Source organism: Neopelma chrysocephalum, unplaced genomic scaffold (assembly GCF_003984885.1).
Source record: "Neopelma chrysocephalum unplaced genomic scaffold, ASM398488v2 Primary Assembly neopelma1_22b, whole genome shotgun sequence".
Lineage (NCBI taxonomy): Eukaryota > Metazoa > Chordata > Aves > Passeriformes > Pipridae > Neopelma > Neopelma chrysocephalum.
The window spans coordinates 7,551,159-7,571,477 of NW_020897690.1; the positions used below are offsets into that span (position 1 = coordinate 7,551,159).

The 20,319-nt window shown below is 41.9% G+C and overlaps 1 protein-coding gene across 1 annotated transcript in view; it reads right to left on the bottom strand.

Annotated features, from left to right (window-relative positions):
• CTNNAL1 (catenin alpha like 1) overlaps positions 1-7,045 on the bottom strand; it is a 58,473-nt gene extending 51,428 nt beyond the window's left edge. The window contains exon 1 of the mRNA XM_027679381.1: positions 6,853-7,045. Within this exon, the coding sequence (XP_027535182.1) occupies positions 6,853-6,978 (126 nt within the window). The 5' untranslated portion in view covers positions 6,979-7,045. The remainder of the gene's footprint in view (positions 1-6,852) is intronic.
• Positions 7,046-20,319: the final 13,274 nt, after the last annotated feature.

Below are 20,319 nucleotides of genomic sequence, written 5' to 3' on the forward strand. Positions count from 1 at the left end.
CTACTTGCACCCTTCCTCGTGTCCCAACCCCTCTTCGGACAGCGGCATGAAGGCCCACACTAAGACCTTAAATCATCTTGTCCGGGAGCTGCTTTATGCTGACACCATCGCCCTCGTCACCCACACAGAAGTAGCTCTGCAGCATTTAACATCCTGCTTTGCTGAGGCTGCTGAGCTTTTTGGGCTGGAAGTCAGCTTAAAGAAGACAGAAGTCTTCTATCAACCTGCACCTCAGGAAGTCTTCCATCATCCCCATATCACCATTGGCCAATCAGAGCACAAATTAGTCCAGCAGTTTAATTACCTAGGCAGCCTCATCTCCTTGGATGGTAAGATTGACGGAGAGACAGACAACAGGTTAGCAAAGGCATATAGTGCCTTCGGAAAACTCCATAAAAGAGTTTGGTGAAATAAACACCTGAAGAAAAGCACAAAGATCAGTGTTTACAAAGCCATTGTGCTGTCTACTCTTTTATATGGTTCCGAATCATGGGTCATTTACCGCCACCACCTGCGACTCCTAGAACGCTTCCATCAACGCTGCCTCTGTACAATCCTAAACATCCACTGGTCAGATTATGTGACCAATACATCTGTTCTAGAACAAGCAGCAGTTACGAGTATTGAGGCCATGTTGCTGAGAACACAGCTGCATTGGGCAGGACACGTCTCCAGGATGGAGGACCAGCGCCTCCATCATGCTTTATGGTGAACTTGCCACTGGCTGCCGCATGAGAGGAGCCCCTAAGAGGAGATACAAGGACTCTCTGAAACAACATCTCAGCCTTGGCCATATTGATCTTCATCACTGGTCTACTCTGGCCTCCAATCAAGAGGCCTGGAGACACACTATTTATAACGCTGCTGCTTCTTCTGAGAATGCACACAGGATCACTCTAGAGGAGAAAAGCCAACGCAGAAAGAATCGTGTCCTGTCGATACCATCCAAGGAGTCTTTCTGCTGTGCCTTTTGCAACCGGACTTGTCTATCTGGCATTGGCCTCTTTAGCCACCAGCGTGCTTGTAGCAAATATGGGTAGAGTCCTTCCCAAATCTTTGTTCGCGAAGCCTAGCCATGATTAAGAAGAGTACCACACGTACAACTCAAACAAAATAAGCCTTGTGAAGCTCCTTTAATACATCCAGAGGAAATATTCTTCAGCAAGGAAGCATACTAAGGTCCACGTCTACAGGTATACCGAAAATCTCAGTGTGAGTTGCTGTTCAGAGTTCTGCTGATACTGGGTTACAAAATGAGCAACCTGGTAGTTTCCCATCACCTCAGAATCACAGAAGGGTCAGGTTGGGAGGGACCACAGTGGGTCATCTGGTCCAACCTCCCTACTAAAGCAGAGCCATCCCAGATCACACTGCACAGAATTGGGTTATCAGTCCTTGAATATTTCCAGTGTAGAGGCTCCACAACCGCTCTAGGCAACCTGTTCCATCCACAGAATAAAGAAGTTACTCCTCATATTCAGGTGGAACTTCTTGTGCATCAGTTTCTGCTTGTTGCCTTTTGTCCTGTTGCTTGGCACCACTGATAAGAGCCTGGTTCTGTCCCCTTGGCACCCTCCTTTCACATACTTATACACATTGATGAGGTCACCTCTCAGCTATCTCTTCTCAAGGCTGAACAGGCCCAGTTCCCTCAGCTTGTCCTTGTACGAGGGATGCTTCAGTCCCTTAATCATCTTTATTGCCCTCTACTGCACATGCTCCAGGATGTCTCTCTTGTCCTGAGGAGCCCAGAACTGGACACAGCACTACAGATGGGGCCTCACTAGGGCTGAGTAGGAGGGGCAGGATCACCTCCCTCAACCTGCTGGCAATGCTCTTCCTAGTCCACCCCAGGATACCACTGGCCTTCTTGGCCCCTAGGGCACACTGCTGGCTCACGGACAGCTTGTTGTCCACCAGGACCCCCAGATCCTCCTCCACAGAGCTGCTTTCCTGCAGGTCAGCCCCCAGCCTGTATGAGGTTATTTCCCCCCAGGTACAGGACCCTGCATTTGCCTTTGCTGAATTTCAGAAGGTTACTCTCTGCCCATCTCTCCATCCTGTCAACGTCCTTCTGAAGGGCTACACAGCCCTCTGGGGTATCAGCCACTCCTCCCAGCTTTGTGTCATCAGCAAATTTGCTGAGGAAGCATCTGTCCCTTCATCCAAGTCATTGATGAATAAGTCAAACAGTACTGGGCCCAGCATTGTACCTTGGAGGACACCACTAGTGAAAGGCTTCCAACTAGACCCTGTGCCACTGATTATGATCCTGGAATCTGATGTTCAGCCAGTTGTCAATCCGCCTCTGTGTCCACACAGCCAGTCCATGCTTCCTGAATTTGCCTGCAAGGATGTTGTGAGAGACAGTGTCAAAAGCCTTGCTGAAATCGAGGTAGACAATGTCCACTGCTCTCCCCTCATCCATCCAGGTAGTTGTTTCATCATAGAAGGCAATCAGGTGGGTTAAGTGTGATTTACCTTTAGCGAATCCATGCTGACTATTCCTGATCACCTTCTTGTCATCCATGTGGATAGAAATGGCCTCCAGAATAAGGCACTCCATCACCTTCCCAGGGACTGAGGTGAGGCTGACAGGCCAGTAGTTCCCTGGGTTCTCCTTCTTGCCCTTTTTGCAGACTGGGGTGACATTTGACTTCTTCCAGTCCTCAGGCAACTCTCCTGATCACCACGATCTCTCAAAGATGATCATGAGTGTCCTTGCTATGGTGTCTGCCAGCTCTCTCAGCACTCATGGATGCATCCTGTCAGGGTCCATGGACTCACGGATGTCAAGTTTGCCTCCTTGACCAATGGAAAGTCTTCCTTCCAACATTCCTTTACCCTAGTCTCCTGGGTCTGAGATTTCTGAAGGTTGGTCTTGTCAGTGAAGACCAATGCAACCAAGGTGTTCAGTAACTTTGCCTTCTCTGTGTCCTCTGTTAACAGGGTCCCCCCCCCCATTTAGCAACAGGTCCACATTATCCTTAGCTTTCCTTTTGTTATTGATGGATTTGAAGAAGCCATCTGAGGACTTCCAAGCCAATGAATCCACAAAACAGCTTCCCCAAAGACACTGCTAGCCTATAGACAAAATTCAAAGACCAGTGTCAAGGAACAGCAGCATACTGAACTCCATATCTACAGTTTTACACTTTTCTTAACTCTCTCTCTTAGACAGCTCACGCTTTTTCAGTGCCATAGAGAATAATATCAGTTCCACTAAAGATACAGTAAAGTACCAGCTATTACAGTCCATTTCTTCAGGAGTTATAACCCTGATGTACTCAGTTACTTCCTTGCCACAGTTTTGTTCTATTCCTTTGAAAGAAAATAAGAACAGAGCAGAGCAGCTCTTCATAAGTGTGCTAAACTACAAAAGAAAGCAAAGTGATCCATACTTCAGAATGTACCTATGTGATGTACTCAGAGAATCTGTGTAATCAAAGTGACTGCAGAACAGGCTATGAAAGTGTTAGATAAAATGAACTGGAACAACTTGACAACATTAGATGTTATTCACTAAGATTTCAAGGGGCTAAAAGATACAATGAATTATATCAACTTCCTCATGCAATCTCCTGCCTAAAACTTCCAGGGATGGGGCATCCACAGCTTCTATGGGCAATCTGTTTCACTGTCCCACCACCTTCATAGAGAAGAATTTCTTCCCAATATCTAATCTAAACATATCTTCTTTCAGCTTAAAGCCATTCCCCCATGTCCTATCAGTTCATGCCTTTGTAATAAGTTCTTCTCTAGCTTTCTTTAAGGTCCTTTTTAGGTACTGAAAGGCTGCTACAAGTCTGTCCAGAGCCTTCTCTTCTCCAGACAGACAAGAGCTCAAAGCTTCCCTCCTTTCCCCAAGCACCTCATTGTAAAGGCTGACGAGATCCTATCCTGCAGTTTTTCAGAAGGCTTCCTTAGAACAGATCTAGACAGACAAACTCCTACAGCTGTGAAAATACCCAACTGCTGCTAGACCAGCACCCAGGTACATAATGGCAGCTGCGGAAGTCACTGGTGGAACCACATCCTGGAAAGTGCTTTTTCCCTGCCTTTGCCTTTCCTCAACTGCTTGAATTACTTGTTATTAAATGAGTCAGCACTGACCACTTCAAACACCCTTCCTGACTTGTGTTGCCAAAAACTTTCCATAAAAAAAATAGAATCCAAAATAATTAGACTGGAAATGGGTAGCGGTGGTGAAGGAAATGTCTATATTTTTGAAGAATGCCATACTATTTAGCACGGAACACTGAACTAAAGACACCTATCCAGAAGAAGAAAATTCTACTTACTTTAAAGAAAATTGTGGGGTTTGACCCCAGAAGCCCCATTTTCTGAACTGCGTGACACATGCTTTGCAAAATAGTGTACAATGTTTCTTTTCACAGTACAGCTATGTATATAGGGAAGAAGTGTTAGCATATATGCTTAATATAGCAGCTTAAATCTATCATCTTCTTTTGTCATTTGTGGCACTTCTGAAAATAGGCTGCATCAGGGTCTGAATAGACTCCAAGGGTAATTTGTCCTGTTGAAAAAACAGGAATCTTATACCACTGCTGGTAGCAAATATACTCTGTTACAACATGGTCTATAAGAAAAAAAAAAATCAAACAAAACAACCCTCACGTTTGCTGATTAAGAACAAGTAGTCAAACACATGTTTACAATATTAAAACCAGGACGATGTACTGTACAGTACATGAATTTAATAACAATCAATGCAGCTTTTTTTTCCTTAAGGATTTAGCTCCTCATGAAAGATTGAAAGTGAGTTTGTTAGACAGAGCACCTTTTGTTTCCTCTTTGCTTAAAATAAGTAGTGAAAAGCAGTAGCAACATTCTGTTTTTTTCAGTAGTATACAAGTATCACACTTCTCAGCTTTAACAAAATGGTAAACTGTGAAGTTAACTTCACAGCAAGAACAAAGCCTTAGCAAGTCTATTTCCACAAGCAAAAAAACAAAGTCCTGAAGGTTACTGCCATACACAGCTTATGTAGAATCTAAAAAAAAATTTTGAGATTAAGTACTGTATAAACACCGTTTTGCATAAATTCCCAAACAAAGCCAGCCAGTGAGATCTCTACTGAACAATCGAAATGAAACAGTACAGACAGAACTGATTAGCCACTACAGTAAGTGGGGCATTTTATGAGTCAAGTGTAGAGAGCTACTGCTGACACCATCAGCAACTTCAGCCTGGATCTGAACAGAGCTCAGTGCTCATGCTTCAAGGGAACAAGCTTGTCTGGAATCCTTTAGCAGCAAAAGAGTAAGCTCTGAATGTTCACAAATGCTCAGACACCTTACCCTGCATATAGAGGAAGTGAAAGCTGCTTATCCCTTCTGGAAGATGCTGTCACAGGTTTTGTGGTCAATGAAAAATTATATATGACATATTACACGTCCAACAAATCCACAGAGAAGTAAGATCATTGTTATTAAAGAGTGTTCCAGAGAAATAAGAACGTGCACATCTTCATTTAAATCTGTTAAAAGTAAGAATTTAACATTTGCAACTACATTCAGCTTTTGCAATTGGATGTGTTTCTGATTGCTCTTAAGATTCCTAAAAGAGGTCTCCATATTTTACCTCAGTTGTTTCAGGACTAGGAAATTTATTTAACTTTACTTTGCCTAGGAACAAGTGGTTTGGGCTTTGCAGAACTGACTGTGATTTCTACAAACAGAAAAATAAATATACATTACCATGATAAGTACAGAAACACAATCATCAATCACAAACCCTTCCTGCAGCCCAGCTGTATAAATGCAAAACAAGGCTTACCACATTTGTTTCCAGATCGGCTATGATGGTATAAACACAACTCGAACTCACCAGGACTAGTTATTTTTGTATTGCTGTTACATATTGCCTAAAGATTTTGTACAGATAGGTTTTTACTAGCTAACTTCAATAATCAGTGCCCAAAGCACAAAAACTCCATCAGCAAACACTGTGCTGTTTTCATACATTATTTTTCAAGGAAGAAAATTTTATGGGGTATGTCAAACGCCAATTTTGTAACTAAGTATTGCCAAACACCGACTTTGTAACTAAAAAACCCAACAAAAACCCCACCAACAATTACGTAGCAGACCGATTTTTATTTTATTTTAAGGTCATTTAGCACTGTGAGGGAGACGTTAAAATGTCACCCAGACACAGTCTGCGTATTACTGAACTTCATAAAATCGGGCACTACCCTGCGACGCGGTTAGAGCTCCAATCCATGCAACGCTCAAGCCAGACCGCGAAAACACAAAGCTCCGCCAAAGCCCCTGGAAGACGAGCGCTCTCGCCAGCGCCAAGCTCCGAGGAAAGGAGCGCGCTCCCACGCGGACAGCCGCCAGGCGGGAGGCTCGGGAAGCCAGGAGCACCCGAGCGGCGGGGCAGTCCCTCCGCCCGCCACCCACCGCGGCGTCCCGGGGCTCGCCCCGCCGGCGGCACCGCAGCGCCCGGCGTTACGCAACGCTCCCCGCGACCTTGCGGGAAACTTCGGAGTCTGTCTGGGGACGGACGTGCGAGCGGCATCACCCGCACGGCCCCCGCTCAGCCAGCCGCCACCGGCCGGCGGGACCCCGGGACGGGAAGAAAGGAGGGAGGGAGGAAGGGGGAGCGGCTCAGAGCAGTCACCCCCGCCCGCGCGGCCGGACAGAGGGGGCTCCGGAGCGCCGCGACCCGAGCGCGCAAACTTCGGCGGCGGCGGCGGAGCCCCGTCCCGAGCGAGCGGCGGGAGGCAGTCAGAGCCTCCCGGCGGGAGCCAGCGCTGCCGCCTGCCTCTCGAGGGCTGCGGGGTGGGGGATGGGGGGTGCAGGTGTCTCGCGGCAGCATTCCTACCTGCGACACCAGCGGCACCAGCGTCTGCTCCACGGAGCGCGTGCGGATCTCCAGCCCCGCGTCCGCGCCCAGTCCCGACGAGGACGACGAGGAGACGCCGCTGCTGCTGCACGGGGACGTGGCCATAGCGGGGGAGCCGGGCCGGGACCCCCGGCCGCCGCCACGCACGCTCCCGCACGGCCGACCCGTCTCCCGCCGCTCCGCTCCTCTCCCCTCCCCGCCGCTCCGCCCCCGCGGACGCCACCGCCCCCTCTCCCGTTCTCTGCCCGCCCGCCGGGGCGCCGGGCGAAGCCGCGCGCGCGCGCTCAGCCCCCCCCCCCGCCCTTGGCGGCCCCTTCCACGCCCCTCGGGACGGGATGGATTTAAAGAGGCAGCTCGCATTTCCGCGCTTCCTACCTCTCCGCGGAGCCGGGTCCCGGTGTTTGCCGCCTACCCTTGTGCCCCTCCTTTCCCGCGCCTGTAGCCCCCCACCCCACCCCGCAGCCGGCGGAGGAGGGGAAGCTGGGAGTCGTCCCGCCACCACGGCTGCCAGCGGGGGTTTCCCCGCCGGTCTCACCCGAGGCAGGCCGGCGGGTGGAGGCAGAGGATCCGTGCCCGAGTGGGGATAGCGGACCAGGCAGTGGCTGAGGGGCTCAGATGCCTCAAGGAGGCGGGAGTCCGGGCCGGTCACCGGGGCAGCAGCGGGGCTGCAGCGGCTCCGGCTGGCGCGAACCCCGGGAAGGGTGGTCCCGGTCGGGAAGTGAGGGGCGCCGGTGTGGGGGCCAGGGAGAGGCAGCCGGGGAGCCGCTCTCTTTTTGGGGAGGGCTGCAGTCATGGTTCGCGTACTTTATAGCATAGGGGAAGGGGGCCTGATGGGTGTCTCGAACTAAACGCCATCAGCTTTTCTTAGCAGCCTTATGGCGAAGGGGCAAAAGGCTTCTCCTGGCTTTGAATGATTTGTATTCCATACCTGGCACACGGGCTGCTCTCAGAGAATAGCTGTCGTGGGTATCCGGGTTTGCCCAGCCCTGGTGCTAAAGCAGAGCACCTATGATCGATCTAGCAAGAAGGTGGCAAAAGTAATTCAAAGGAATAAAAATTGTTTGGTTTGTGTTGCGAGTTGGGGGATTTTTGTTGTTGTTGTGGTTTGGCGCGGGCTAAACTCACTTCACGTTACTTAGTACTCTGTATTTGAAAAGTAGCAGGACCTGGATGCTTTCAGGTCTGATTTGGCTGTATGTATTTGGTATGGCTGGCTCTTCTACTACAGGCTTGTCTGCACAAAATTGTGGAAAGGGAATGGAGCTCTTCTGGCTGTGATCCAAACCACCAAGGTGTGAAGCAGATCCAGCCCAACACTGGGGTCACTCGATGCAGTGCTGCGTATGAGAGAGCAAGCCCTGTGTAGGGTCTGGGACAGTAAATCGCTTTAACTTAACTACTTAGTTTCCTGGTCAGAACTGAGGATTTGTATTTGACTGCTCAGCTCTCACACAACACAACTCTGTAGTGGTGGCTTTTTTGTGTTTTCAATCAAGGACTTTGTATCATTTTGTGTCTTCAGAAAGATTTCTAACCCATTTTGCACAAAGCATCTTTTCCACAATTTTGAAACATAGACATAAGATAAAGGACAATATTTGTTGTCCTTTGGAGTCCTATGGAGTTATCCATATTTATTAAAAAAGAAAATTGCCAGAGCTGCAAGTATAACCCTAGATAACAATATGACCCTATTCCTAGCTCTTCAGGAAATTGGTTTCCAACATGGTCTCATATTTTTTAAAATGACATCTTATATAACATCAACTGTTACAGGAAAGAACTGAAGGCTTAAACCTGCCATGGCACAAAAACATCTGAATGATGATGTAGACTTGAGATAAATGCTAGTCTTGCTTGATCAAAGGGGTTTAAAGCACACTTGAGATTTTTATTTTTTTTTCTCCTAAACTTTTCATTTTCATGCAACATCTTTCATTCTTTTTCAGGTAATTTGTTTTTCCTCTCAATACCCAGATTCTAAGCTTTGCCAACAATTGTTGTTTTGTTTTATCTTTTGGTAGAGTACTGAGGGCAGGGGTGGTTGCAGCCTCCCCAAGACTGTGAACTGGTACTGGAGACTTCTGGATCATATGAGGTGAAGCATCCACCAGACAAAGTGTCAGTAATACCAGACAGAAGTGCATTCCTTTGCCCTCTTACCCCTGTTTTTCCCACTCATTGACTATTTTATGAATATTGCTGTAATACAGATTAACTATGTCATCAACATCTACAGATACAAATCTACAATTCACATCAGAAATTAACTAGAAGCACATGCACACTTGGATGCACACGTGGTTTATAATTTGACAATTTGTGTCACTTAATTTCAAAGACAGCTGCCTATCATCTTCAACACAATAACAGATCAGACATCCCAGGGATGATGTTTTCTGATTGAAAGCCAAGTTAGTAGCAGAGGTTAATGATTAATTTTAAAGATTGTAGTTTCTCTTTGAAAAAGAAGACAAGTTTAGTGTAAAAGATACTGGCAAAAATAGTTTAAAAATAATTTTCTACACTTATTGGACAAACAGTAGGAACTTTGCAATACCTTTCTGCAGACAGAAGTCTTGGTCCCAATCTACCACGCTCTTTTGCTGCTTCCATTTTGTTTTCACTAGAGAAGCAGCATTAGTGGGCGGTACTAGAGACAACACTGTCTAGTTCTCCCACTTCTCTTCCTAACATGCTTCCAGTTTAAACATGGAAAACACATGCTCTGCTTCTGAAATCCTGTGCTAAGCAAACAGAATGCATGTTGTGATGTTTTTAATATAACACGATTGAAAAGCTCTAGCATGCTGCAGACTAATGTCTTTGAAGACACCTTGAGGAGATCTTCAAACATCATAGCCTGGAGCTTAATTGTGCTTTTTAATTATGTTAAGACAATTTGAATGAGGCAGAGTGATAGATTGCAACCACACCTTTGGCATGCCAACACATACCTCTGAGGGAGCACACTGTGCAATGCACAGCACTAGACTATTGTGCATACAATCATCTTCAGCCCATGTGATGGATTCAGGAAAACAATAGTCCATCACCCCAGAAAGAACGTCCCTCATGCCTGTAGGAGGTGAGGACCACCCACTGGCCATGGCAGTCTCGAGGTACCACTTGAGTTAGCATTGTTTAACTCTGCTTCGAATCTGAAAAGCATTTGAAGTATTAAGATCGAGGACAAGAGTAATGCCTAATGGACTATATTTCTTACTTCATGATTTTGCCAGTGCTCAAGGAGAAGGAAGGGATTCATATCCTCATAGCATTATCAACGTGTTATATTGTCCCTCCTTGTATTGTTTCCAGACTTCACTCAAGGAGGTGACACCTGTTTCTCTGCCTACGATCCCCCACAAGCTTGGGTTCTGTGACTGGTGGCAGGTTCTCACACACAAGGTAAACCAGTTTTCCCTCATCTAGCTCTTCATCTTTACTGTTCCTATCTGAAGCACCTTTTATAGGAGATAACATTACTACCCAGAACGGTGCTCTGCCAAAGTTCTCAGACTAAAGTGATGACCCCCACACCCTGACAATGACAGTGCTCCTGAGAAGGATGGTTGTTTTGAACCTTTATGTGTAGCTAGGCCTCTGACCATGGATGCTGGCCTCTTAGCTTTGATGGGAATTATATGAAATGTACTAATGGATGTACTAAGCACATCTTATACTACCTGTGCCATGGCTTGTCTGAAAAGGCTGTGAGCCTCAGTTTGATGGAGTAGCTGGCACCTGCTCTAACCTTCTAGCTAAGACATGTGTGCTCCCTGATCTGTTTAAAGCAAAACAAGATGGGTAACGCTTTAACAGTTTATATTATGATGCTTTTGCTAATCCAGTCATTTTGACCAGAATAAGGTCAGTGGTGAGGACAGAGACCTTTTTCACATGAAGAAACCTTCCTTAGGAAACAGGTTTTATAGTTCTTCTGTATGTGCTGTTGAGGCACATACAGGAAAGCAGATGCCATTTAGCCAGTCAGGACAGGATTGAACTTGTGAACTTTGAAGAGGAGCCTAGCAGTTTCTGTCCACAAGGAGCAGTTGGTCTAGGAAGCGCAAACTGCAGGGAGAACAAGGAAATACGGGTAAAGGCCAGCTGATGGGATCAGAGGGCTCTTCAGTAAATGTTGATAATGAGAACTTTTCCACACATGTTAATAATGAATGAGATAAGACATAGGAATTAGCTAAATTAATAAAACTTTGAGGTTGAATTCCAAGGAGTAATTGCTCTTTATCCTCCCATAGAGAGCATCCCAAATATCTAGGGGTGAGAGGAAGCAGTGCCTCCATTGCTTCCTAATCTCCGAGCTGCAGTCTGGAAAGCAGAGCTGATTGAGCTAAGTGTCAGATTGCTTTCTTTGTCTTTCCTTCAGGTGAGATTAAAGTTATAGCAGTGTGGGAGGGGAAAGCACATCAATCATCTTTCCAGATGAAATTTACAAATCCACTTTAAGCTTTTCCCTTGATTACTTCTAGTTTCCCCTAAAACTTGACAAAGTCATATTTCTTTTTGTTTCAGTAGGGACGTTTTGCAGGCAACTTGTGAAATTAGTAATTTTAAAGATGGCTAAAAATTTTAGGCTTTTGGGAAAAGCCAACAGATGGGAGACAAGCGTTGCGTGAAATGTCTAGTCCTGATTATTAGTGGTTATTAACTCCAAAATACATTACACTTCTTTATAAAACCAATCAATCTTTTATGTTTACTTCATGCCATATAGTAAAATACTTTACTTTACAAAGACTACATTACTTTTTTTTACACGGAGAGCATTTTATGTGACTGTACACTGACTATTTTTTTGCCATTTTTATGAATTTACTAGTTTCACAGTGGGATTACAATAATTATTGCAGAAACTATGAAGAAGGGGGAATATAAAAGTAATGTATAGACATATCTGAAGGACTACAAGTCCTATTAGTGTCTGTTTTTATTCTGAGTGTTTATTCAGAATGCCTGCATGCCTGTGCAGCCAGAGAGTGATTTCAAGCACTGGCTCCCTTTTTGTTTATGAAGTGGTAGCTGTTAAAATCTTCAGCAAGCAACAGCTGTTTGGCCATGCTACCAAATGTGGTACACCTCTAAACCACTTCTGTTCTCTATTACTGTGGAAAATGAGAAACCTTGTTTGGATGGTCAGATACTGATAGCCCATCATGGCTTGACTGCCTCTTTTAGAGAGCACATGTGAATAGTTATCCATGCTAGTTCTCCAAGAAGCTTGAGGACTCAGTACACTTCATCAGTCTCAGCACCATCAAGAGACCTCTGTAATGAGTAGCAGTTTTTGAGAATACATTTAGCCATAAAACATATGTTTCCTATGATATGCTGAATGCAAAGAACACAGAAGCTTGAGTCAACCTATCAAAATTAAAGAAAGATCATTAAAGTCAGGGTCTGAAGAAAATATCCTACCTTTTTACTTATGTTTCTTCCCAAGCCACCTACAGTTGTAGTAGATGTGTGTCTGAGGTAGGGAAGAGCAAGGGAACAATTTGCAATGCTGTAAGGCTTTGCTTTTTTAATTATGAGAGTTTTTTGGCAAGGAAAGATGTATACTGGATAATGTATAATGGATACTGCTAGAGTCGCAAAAGACTGTCCATTGTAAGACCCATGTTTTTGGCTGTATATACATATGCTAAGTTTCAAAACTTTGGTGTTTTCTCCAACAGGTGTTTGTCTTAGAATGTGTTGTTCTTTTATTTTTTCAGAAGAAATTATGTTATCCTGAATTAAAAGAAAATAAAACATAGAGGAAGTGAGGTTAGGGCAACAAAGGCATTTATCAAAGCTGCATAATTCTTATCATTGTTTTGCTGAGATCTAGGCTGGCCCACAAAGGTGAAATTTAATGACATGTATGTAAATGAGATGGGACAGTCAAAGAAATGCCTTCTGTTCTTTCTGTAACAGTATTTCTAGATTTACCTGAAGAATAAATTTGTGAAAACTTATTTTTATATGTTTTGAAGGATTTATTTGTTGACTACCAAGTAAATTTTCTGACACCTCTACATACATTGAGCGGGACTGGTTTTTTTGAGAGCCTAGAATAGGGGTCAAATGTAAGGAGTAGGAATAAATGAGAATAGGACAGGCTGAAGGAGAACACAGCAAGTGATAGCAGAATAAGGGCCCAGCTGCAAGGGCAACATGTAACAGTAAGCAAGTACTGTGCTAGTCAGAGATTTTGGTGTTCTCCAGCTGCAGGAATTACCTTCACTGTCTTGTGTGGGACAAGTGGGACTCAATAATCTCAGAGGTCTTATCCAACCTAATTCTTTGCTTCTGTGACAGACAGGGACTTGTGATTGTTAGACAGGTATAACATATTGCAGGAGAAGCTGAGGCTGCTCTGTAGTCAAGCCTGGTATTTTTTTCCTTTATTTAGAATTTCCTTGTGCTGTCCTTTAATACATATTACTGATATATGGACTGGAGTCTAACACCCACATTGGTTTGACAACTTTTGGAGGTGAAAAGTCTCATCAGTTTAGCTTCAGCTGTGAATTTGGCCTTATTTCAAAAGGACATCTGAAAAATACAGTTTCAAGTTGAACTGTAGGTAGGAATTCATGTGCAGTTTTATAAAATTATACCCTAGGAATAGGAGAGTACAGGACCCTTTTCAGACTAACACTCTATAGATTTATCAATGCATTACTATACTCTTCAAAACTCAGTGCTGCTGTAACATTTCAGGCAAAATCACCTACATGATCAGTTCCTAGATGCTAAGCAAAAATTTGGCATTTTTATCTTGCAGTCCATGAAGTTTTTCTTTCATGCATATATATTTTTCAAAGAACTATGTCTGAGGCTCATTCATTACATCTAGGACCTTGTTCTAAACAGGAGCTAGCACACTAGTTTTAGAAGAAGTCATAAGCAGCCTTGAAATACACAGATACATGATAATCATCCCTCATGAAAGTCTTAAACTGACCTGTAGTTAGGATTGGGAATAAGCTTTTGATGCCAAATCTTTTACCTCTTTCAAACCTGCTATCATCCTAGCACTGAGTGGTATTTTCTGGGTTTTTTTAACTGTTCCTGTGGGTTATAAAATAAATATGGAGGATTAAAGGTTTGAAGAAATCTCTAGCCTGCAAAATCTTTAAGAGCATTTGCCACCTAGCAACAGCCAAGAACGTGTGTTTCCTTCGAACAATCTGCAATTGTGTGATTCAGAAGAAATCTCCGCAGTGTTTATAACTGCAATTGTAACTTATGTAGGAAGGGAAAATGCAGCAAAAGGCTCTGGTTACATCACTGACAAAAGGATTTCATTACCATAAGAAGTCCCTAACAGGGTGACAAATAATCAAGATTAAAAAGAATGTGTGAGACCAGCAGAAAGGGAAACAATGACGTTCCTATTATAGCTGTGGCCTTTGCAATAAATGATATGTCAGCTTTTTCATTTTGAATTGTGCTGAATAACTTAGTGATTTTAATTCATCAGCAAATGAATACTTAGATTAGAAGCTATTTTCTTTTCAAATGTGCATTTGCTAATTTAGTCATGCAATAAATACCACATTCCTTGAAAAGTGTGTGTTATTTTTATAGATATTGTTTATAGGTGTTAATGATTTAAAACCACAGATACTCTGTTAGTTTGCACAGAGATGTGTGGAAAGTATGGTAATTATATGAGAGGAAGGGTAATTGCAACATGCATGAGCTGGCTGGCTATCAAAGTCCCATTGGTCTGCATTTTGTGATGCTAATGAGATAGTAGGGAAAAATTACACAGATGCTAATGCACATGGGTTCTACTTAGATGATTCTCATGCATAAGTCTTTACGATGTCTAAGAATATGCTTTACTGGGTATCAGTTATCCCAGTTGCTCTGTTTTCCTCATGGTTTTTTTTTCACCTCCTTAAAGGTAAAAAATGGGGGATACCTAAGGACACTGCCTCTTTCATACCTTCCAGATCTCCGAACCATGTACACTTGTTAAGGAATTTTACCCATGTGTTAAATTAACCTGGATCTGTTTAAAAAAAAAAAGAGCTTCTAGACTTATGTTCATGGATTACTTAAAATTACTTATTATTAGGGTACTAAAACCCACTTTGTTTCTTTTGTTTCTTTTTGTTTCTATGTTCTTTTAAAAACATGTTTCTCGGTTAACAAACCAACTTAAGCCCAACAAAGACATAACTAATATACATTACAACAAAATACTTCTAATGTTAATAAATAGACGGTGTGTTGTTGCTAACCTCTTACAGGCAGCTGGTAGGATTCAATTCTTTTTCTGGCAGCAGGAGAGTACATGCTGAAGTATCAGAACTGGAGCAGAAAATTGTAAGTGCAGCTGAAATGGAAGGGGAAGCGGCAAGCTATTGCCAAGGGAGCACAAGCACTTTTGAAATAAGTACATTCAGTGAGTTTATACTAAATATTAAAAGTTCCAGAAAGCATAATGTAAATAACTGAAAATTTAGAACCCTCTCTTTTTCAGTCATGTTCAAAGTACTAAAAGCATTTCTTAGAACCCGATATTTGTACTGAATTGCCAGTACAAATTGCAATATCAGCCATTTTTGGAAAACGTCATAATGTAGACTGGCCCTAATAGGCAAAAGTTTTGAAAGCAAAATGAGGTGTTGGGGTTAAGGAGGACGTTGACAGAATGTTTTTTTGCTGTACTTACTAACAGTAGTCCTGACCTGACAACTCTTCCACTGATGTACCTTGGTCTGGTGCCAGATGAGGACTCCATGTTCAGGTGTGCTTGGGACACTGTATATGTTCCTTTAATAGGAATAAATTTGCAAATCACAGATGGAAGGCACTTAAAAGTCCAAGCTTTCTCATTTCACAGTTGGTCTATTCTAGCAATCAGAATATGAAATCTAATTGTCTACTTTGGATAAGGAGAAAATAGTTTCCTAATCAAATGTTTCTTTGATTCTGCCATAAAGGATGGCAAAAGTTCTGCTTCTCTGGAGAGAAAACAAACCAATCAATAGGAGACAATTTGTGTTTTCAGAGTTCCAGGATTCATGTCAGCTATTTAGCCTGCAAATTGCTTCAGGATTCTCAGGACTTCATTTAGTTTCTATACCTATATATGTACCCATTTTGATTTCTTACAACACTATGTATCTTACCAGGCAACATAATTAGAAAAATATCACTCTATTTAAAACAGTGTATTTTTTGAAACTTAAAATATCACAGAGTAATATGTAATCAATAATTACATCCTGATGGAATTGCTCCGTACGCTGCCTGTCATGCTCAAATACTGATATTCATTGAGTAGGGAATCTCAGCCCTTTCAGCAGAAACTGTGCAACAACTGTATTTTATCTACCTCTCTGTGCTTCTCAAGAGTTATGATCAAGGTGCTGAGGGGATACAGCAAATGATAATATTCTTTTATCTCTATCAGATTTTCTCCTTGACTTTGAAAGATAGATGATTACAAATCACATTTTTTAAAAAGTAGACACAGCAGAAACAAGTCAGAAAGTGAAAATCCACATAGATTAGTGTAACCTGGTGTCCAGGTCACATGTGTAGCATACATAACATGATTAAAATCCCTACTCAGTCAGCTTCAGATCATAGTCTTTAAACTAAATTCCCACTTCCCAATTGTGTGTTTAGATATGGATATTTCAAGGTAGTGTCTTTCTTTTAAGAAGTCTCAGTCAGGCTTTGTCTTCATCTGGATACGAAACAGAAACTGCTGTGTTCCACACAATTAATTCTTACCTAAATTTAGGTTAAAAAAAATTATATTTAATAGGAAATTTCCAGTCTGTACATTTTACTAATGTACTTATGATTTACTGTTCTTTTTATTTCAAAATAGGACTAAAAAGTGTGATCTAGAGCAGCTCATATCATGTTTAGCAATGTTCCTGCAGGTTTACCATTCATCCCAAACAAATGGTCCACTTATGCCCACTTAAGGATTTAAACTTATGTTTCTTTCTTCCCTCCTAATGTTCTTTTCAATATCTGAAGATGCTTTAAGACATTTCCGCCCCAAACCTTCATAATGGGAACTGTGAATTCATACTTTTGACTCCTAAATCATGCATTATTTTAGTTCTTCCTCTTAAAAGTTCCTTAAAAAGAAGTCACATATTAAATGTGAGTTTCAGAGAAAGTTCAACATTCCAAGGGCACCTTAGAAAAGGCATGAGCACCTGTCTTCAGATGGGGATTTTGTGTATATAGGCTGATCCCAATAGACTTAATGTCTGTGATGAAATCGTAATATAGCCATGTAGTTTGAATTAGACTGTTACTTTTATATCTCTTATCACTACTCCTTTCCAGTTAACATTCTCTTCATTTACATCCTGAGTTTGTAATCCCTTAGGATATTTTTTCAGCAATTTTTCTGGAGCAAAATATTCATAAGATTAGAATCACTAGTTTGTCATATTCCTCATTTGAATACAGCAAACATGCTTATAGTTGGTTCTGTTGTACTTGTTTGCAATCCTCTAGCCAGGAAGAATAAAACCCAACAAACTGGTTTGGTACCTTATACTTCTCCCATTAGGATTCCACTGAAGGAAATTCTTTGGTAAGAGTCAAAACCCTTCAGACATTGACCTGAAACTGTTCCTGTGGAAGTCAGCTGTCATCTCCTGAGTTCTCTGGGTCAGGTCAATAAAGGGCACTTTTGTGAATTCCCACTTACTATAGCCCAAGCTCTGTTCATGAGAGATGGCTGTATTCTTGCGTGCTACCACCTGATAACTTTTCTTCCTTGTCCTCTGTTCAGCACTATGCATGGTCTCAATTTTTGGCAGGCTAACGTGGAAAAATTGCTAGAAGGAATTAGGCACAGGGAACAAGCATCTATTGAACCTTACAATATTTATAGTCATCATGACTCTACCTTTGTCCTGTCCTTCTAGAGTTGATAGTGAGAGACATTTTATCGCTATTTATTCAGATCTTTTTACATTTATTTCCTGTCTGATGGAATGGATGCAAATTGGAAGTGGGGGAGTGGGGAGGGGAAGAGGAGAGAGAGGAAACCCTTCCCTGCTCTCTGTTTATGTCACCCTGAACAGTGCTCATCATCAAATACTCTAGTAGTTGAATTCACCTTCTAATGATGAACTCACGTTCTAATGAAGCATATTATTAGTTATGCCTCTGCTTTTCAGAGATGCAGACTCCTCTAGTCAAAGGTCAATGGCAATCTCCAAGAGAGTGGAAGTAGATTTGCTCCCAATAAGGCAGCACTATCTTCTTCTTCTCCTCCCTTGGCAATTTTGCTTCAGAAGAATTGGTTACAGATTTTCTGTTTTGTTTTTTTTTTAAAGAGATTTTCCTTTGATCCTAAGAATGTATTGAAAGCTGATCCAACCATAATTAGTGTTCTCTTCTCTGGATTATTTATGTGAGGCTGCTGGGAGAATTGGTGTATTCAATACTCTGGCTTTTACTTTCTAGAGATCTCAGCCTTTGAGAGCACTCTAGGTTAGAAAAAGTAAGAAATGGTATTATTGTCCCACAGGACCTCATACTACTCTAAAAAAAATAATTGGTTATGCATCGTTTATCTGAGTAGGTGTTTCAATGATTTCTAGTTGGGACATGTTGCTGTGTACACTTTTATCCCTTTCCAGTGGACGATAGACAAAATTTTGAAACTGTTAATTAAAGGGTAACTTAGAAGAGTTTTTTAGGTTGGAAAGTAAGACTTTATTAAGTTCAGCCTTGGTAGAAGACAATGCCAGGAACTATAATCAAGGATAAAAAGGCTAAGTTTAGCCCACTCCTTTCAATTCTTTTGTCTGAGGTCAAACTCTTATTGTTAATAGCTGCCTCTCTTTGTGCTCAGTCATGCAGTTTAGGTTCCTATAGGCTTCCACATAAAAAGTACCAGTATGATCCAACATGGACATTTCAATTCATACTTTTTCAACCATGCAGCTGTTAAACACTAACCAGTTAATCATAACCATTCAATCTGAGAAGGCATACTTCAGCCAAATTTAATATTATTTCATGGAAGAGTTCAGTGTTTTCAGAGGCACATTTAAAATCTAAGCCTGTTGGCAAACAGAGATAGCTGAGCCTCCTCTGTTCCACAGCACTAAAGCACAGAGGACAAGCAAGGCAGGCAGGCTATGCAGGCTTATTAGACACAGCTTTCTTTTTAGAACAATTTCTCTAACACATTTTGCTAAGCTCTAAGTCAAATATAAATGGAACCTGTTGCTCTACTATAGCAGTGCAAGGAACTTTCGACTGTCACCATTTCTGACCTAATACCTAAATATTTGGAGAAAGCTGTGGATCACTAAATCTGAGATTTGAACAGGAATCTGGAATCCTATAACAAACTAAGTTCTCAGATACTCTAGGAATATGAAACTTAGTGTTCATAGGTATGTAACACATCTTGGTTCAACAAAATAAAGGGCTACTGGATTAAGCTACAATATCTAGTACTAAGTCACAAAGCTGGTAGTTCCTGAAAATGCCTTGGCATCTGAAAGGCTCAGGAACTACATATCAGTCAAAGTAAGGAAAATCTGGATGAGCAATCACATAAAACTGGAATGGTCTTTTTGCAGCAGCCTCTACTTGTGCACCACTAATATGGTCCAGACAGCTGTGATGTCTCAGTGAGGACTATAAAGAGCATTAGTCTTGTTTTCTGACAGCCTATCATGGTTTTTAACAGCTTTATGCAATGAATATAATTTCTTTCATTTTTTTTCAGTGTAGGCTTTACTGGAAAATACTACAGAAACTTTTCTTTAATTTCTTATATTCTTTGTTATTTGAAAGCCAAAAATTAGGCTAACATCAGTGGTTATAGATTCCCTAGTAATTTCTTTTACTTGGTTGAATATAGAGCTTTTATCAGATTTCTACAGTGAACATTTTCCAAAGTAAATTCAGAATTATTTTCAACAAATATTTCACACTGAGACTGAAACATATGGCAGATGGTACCATTCAAATGAATGAGTGTAGAAAATAATGCATAAAATTGATTCATCAAATGAATTTAAATATTTATGGGAAAAAATATATTCCATAATATTTTCAACAGATTTTGTATCCTCTCATGAAAAAAATGACAATCCTACAGACTTTTCTGGTTAGGGATTGGAATGATGTTGTTAAAGAAGTATGTCTTTACATCATAAAGTATAAGCCTGCAGTGTCTAAGCTTGCCTTCCCTATTAATTTTTCCTAAATGTATTTCTAAAAACCTCTTAACTTGTTTTCTTTCATCAGCTAATGTGTCCAACCTGTATTACTTCCCTGTAATTATTTTCTATATTTTCTCTGTAATCATTTTCTATGTCATTTATCTCAAGGGAATTTGAATGATTGAAACAAGCAGACTCTATTTTGTCATCATTTAATGATATCATTTTGATAATTTATTTATTATTTACCATA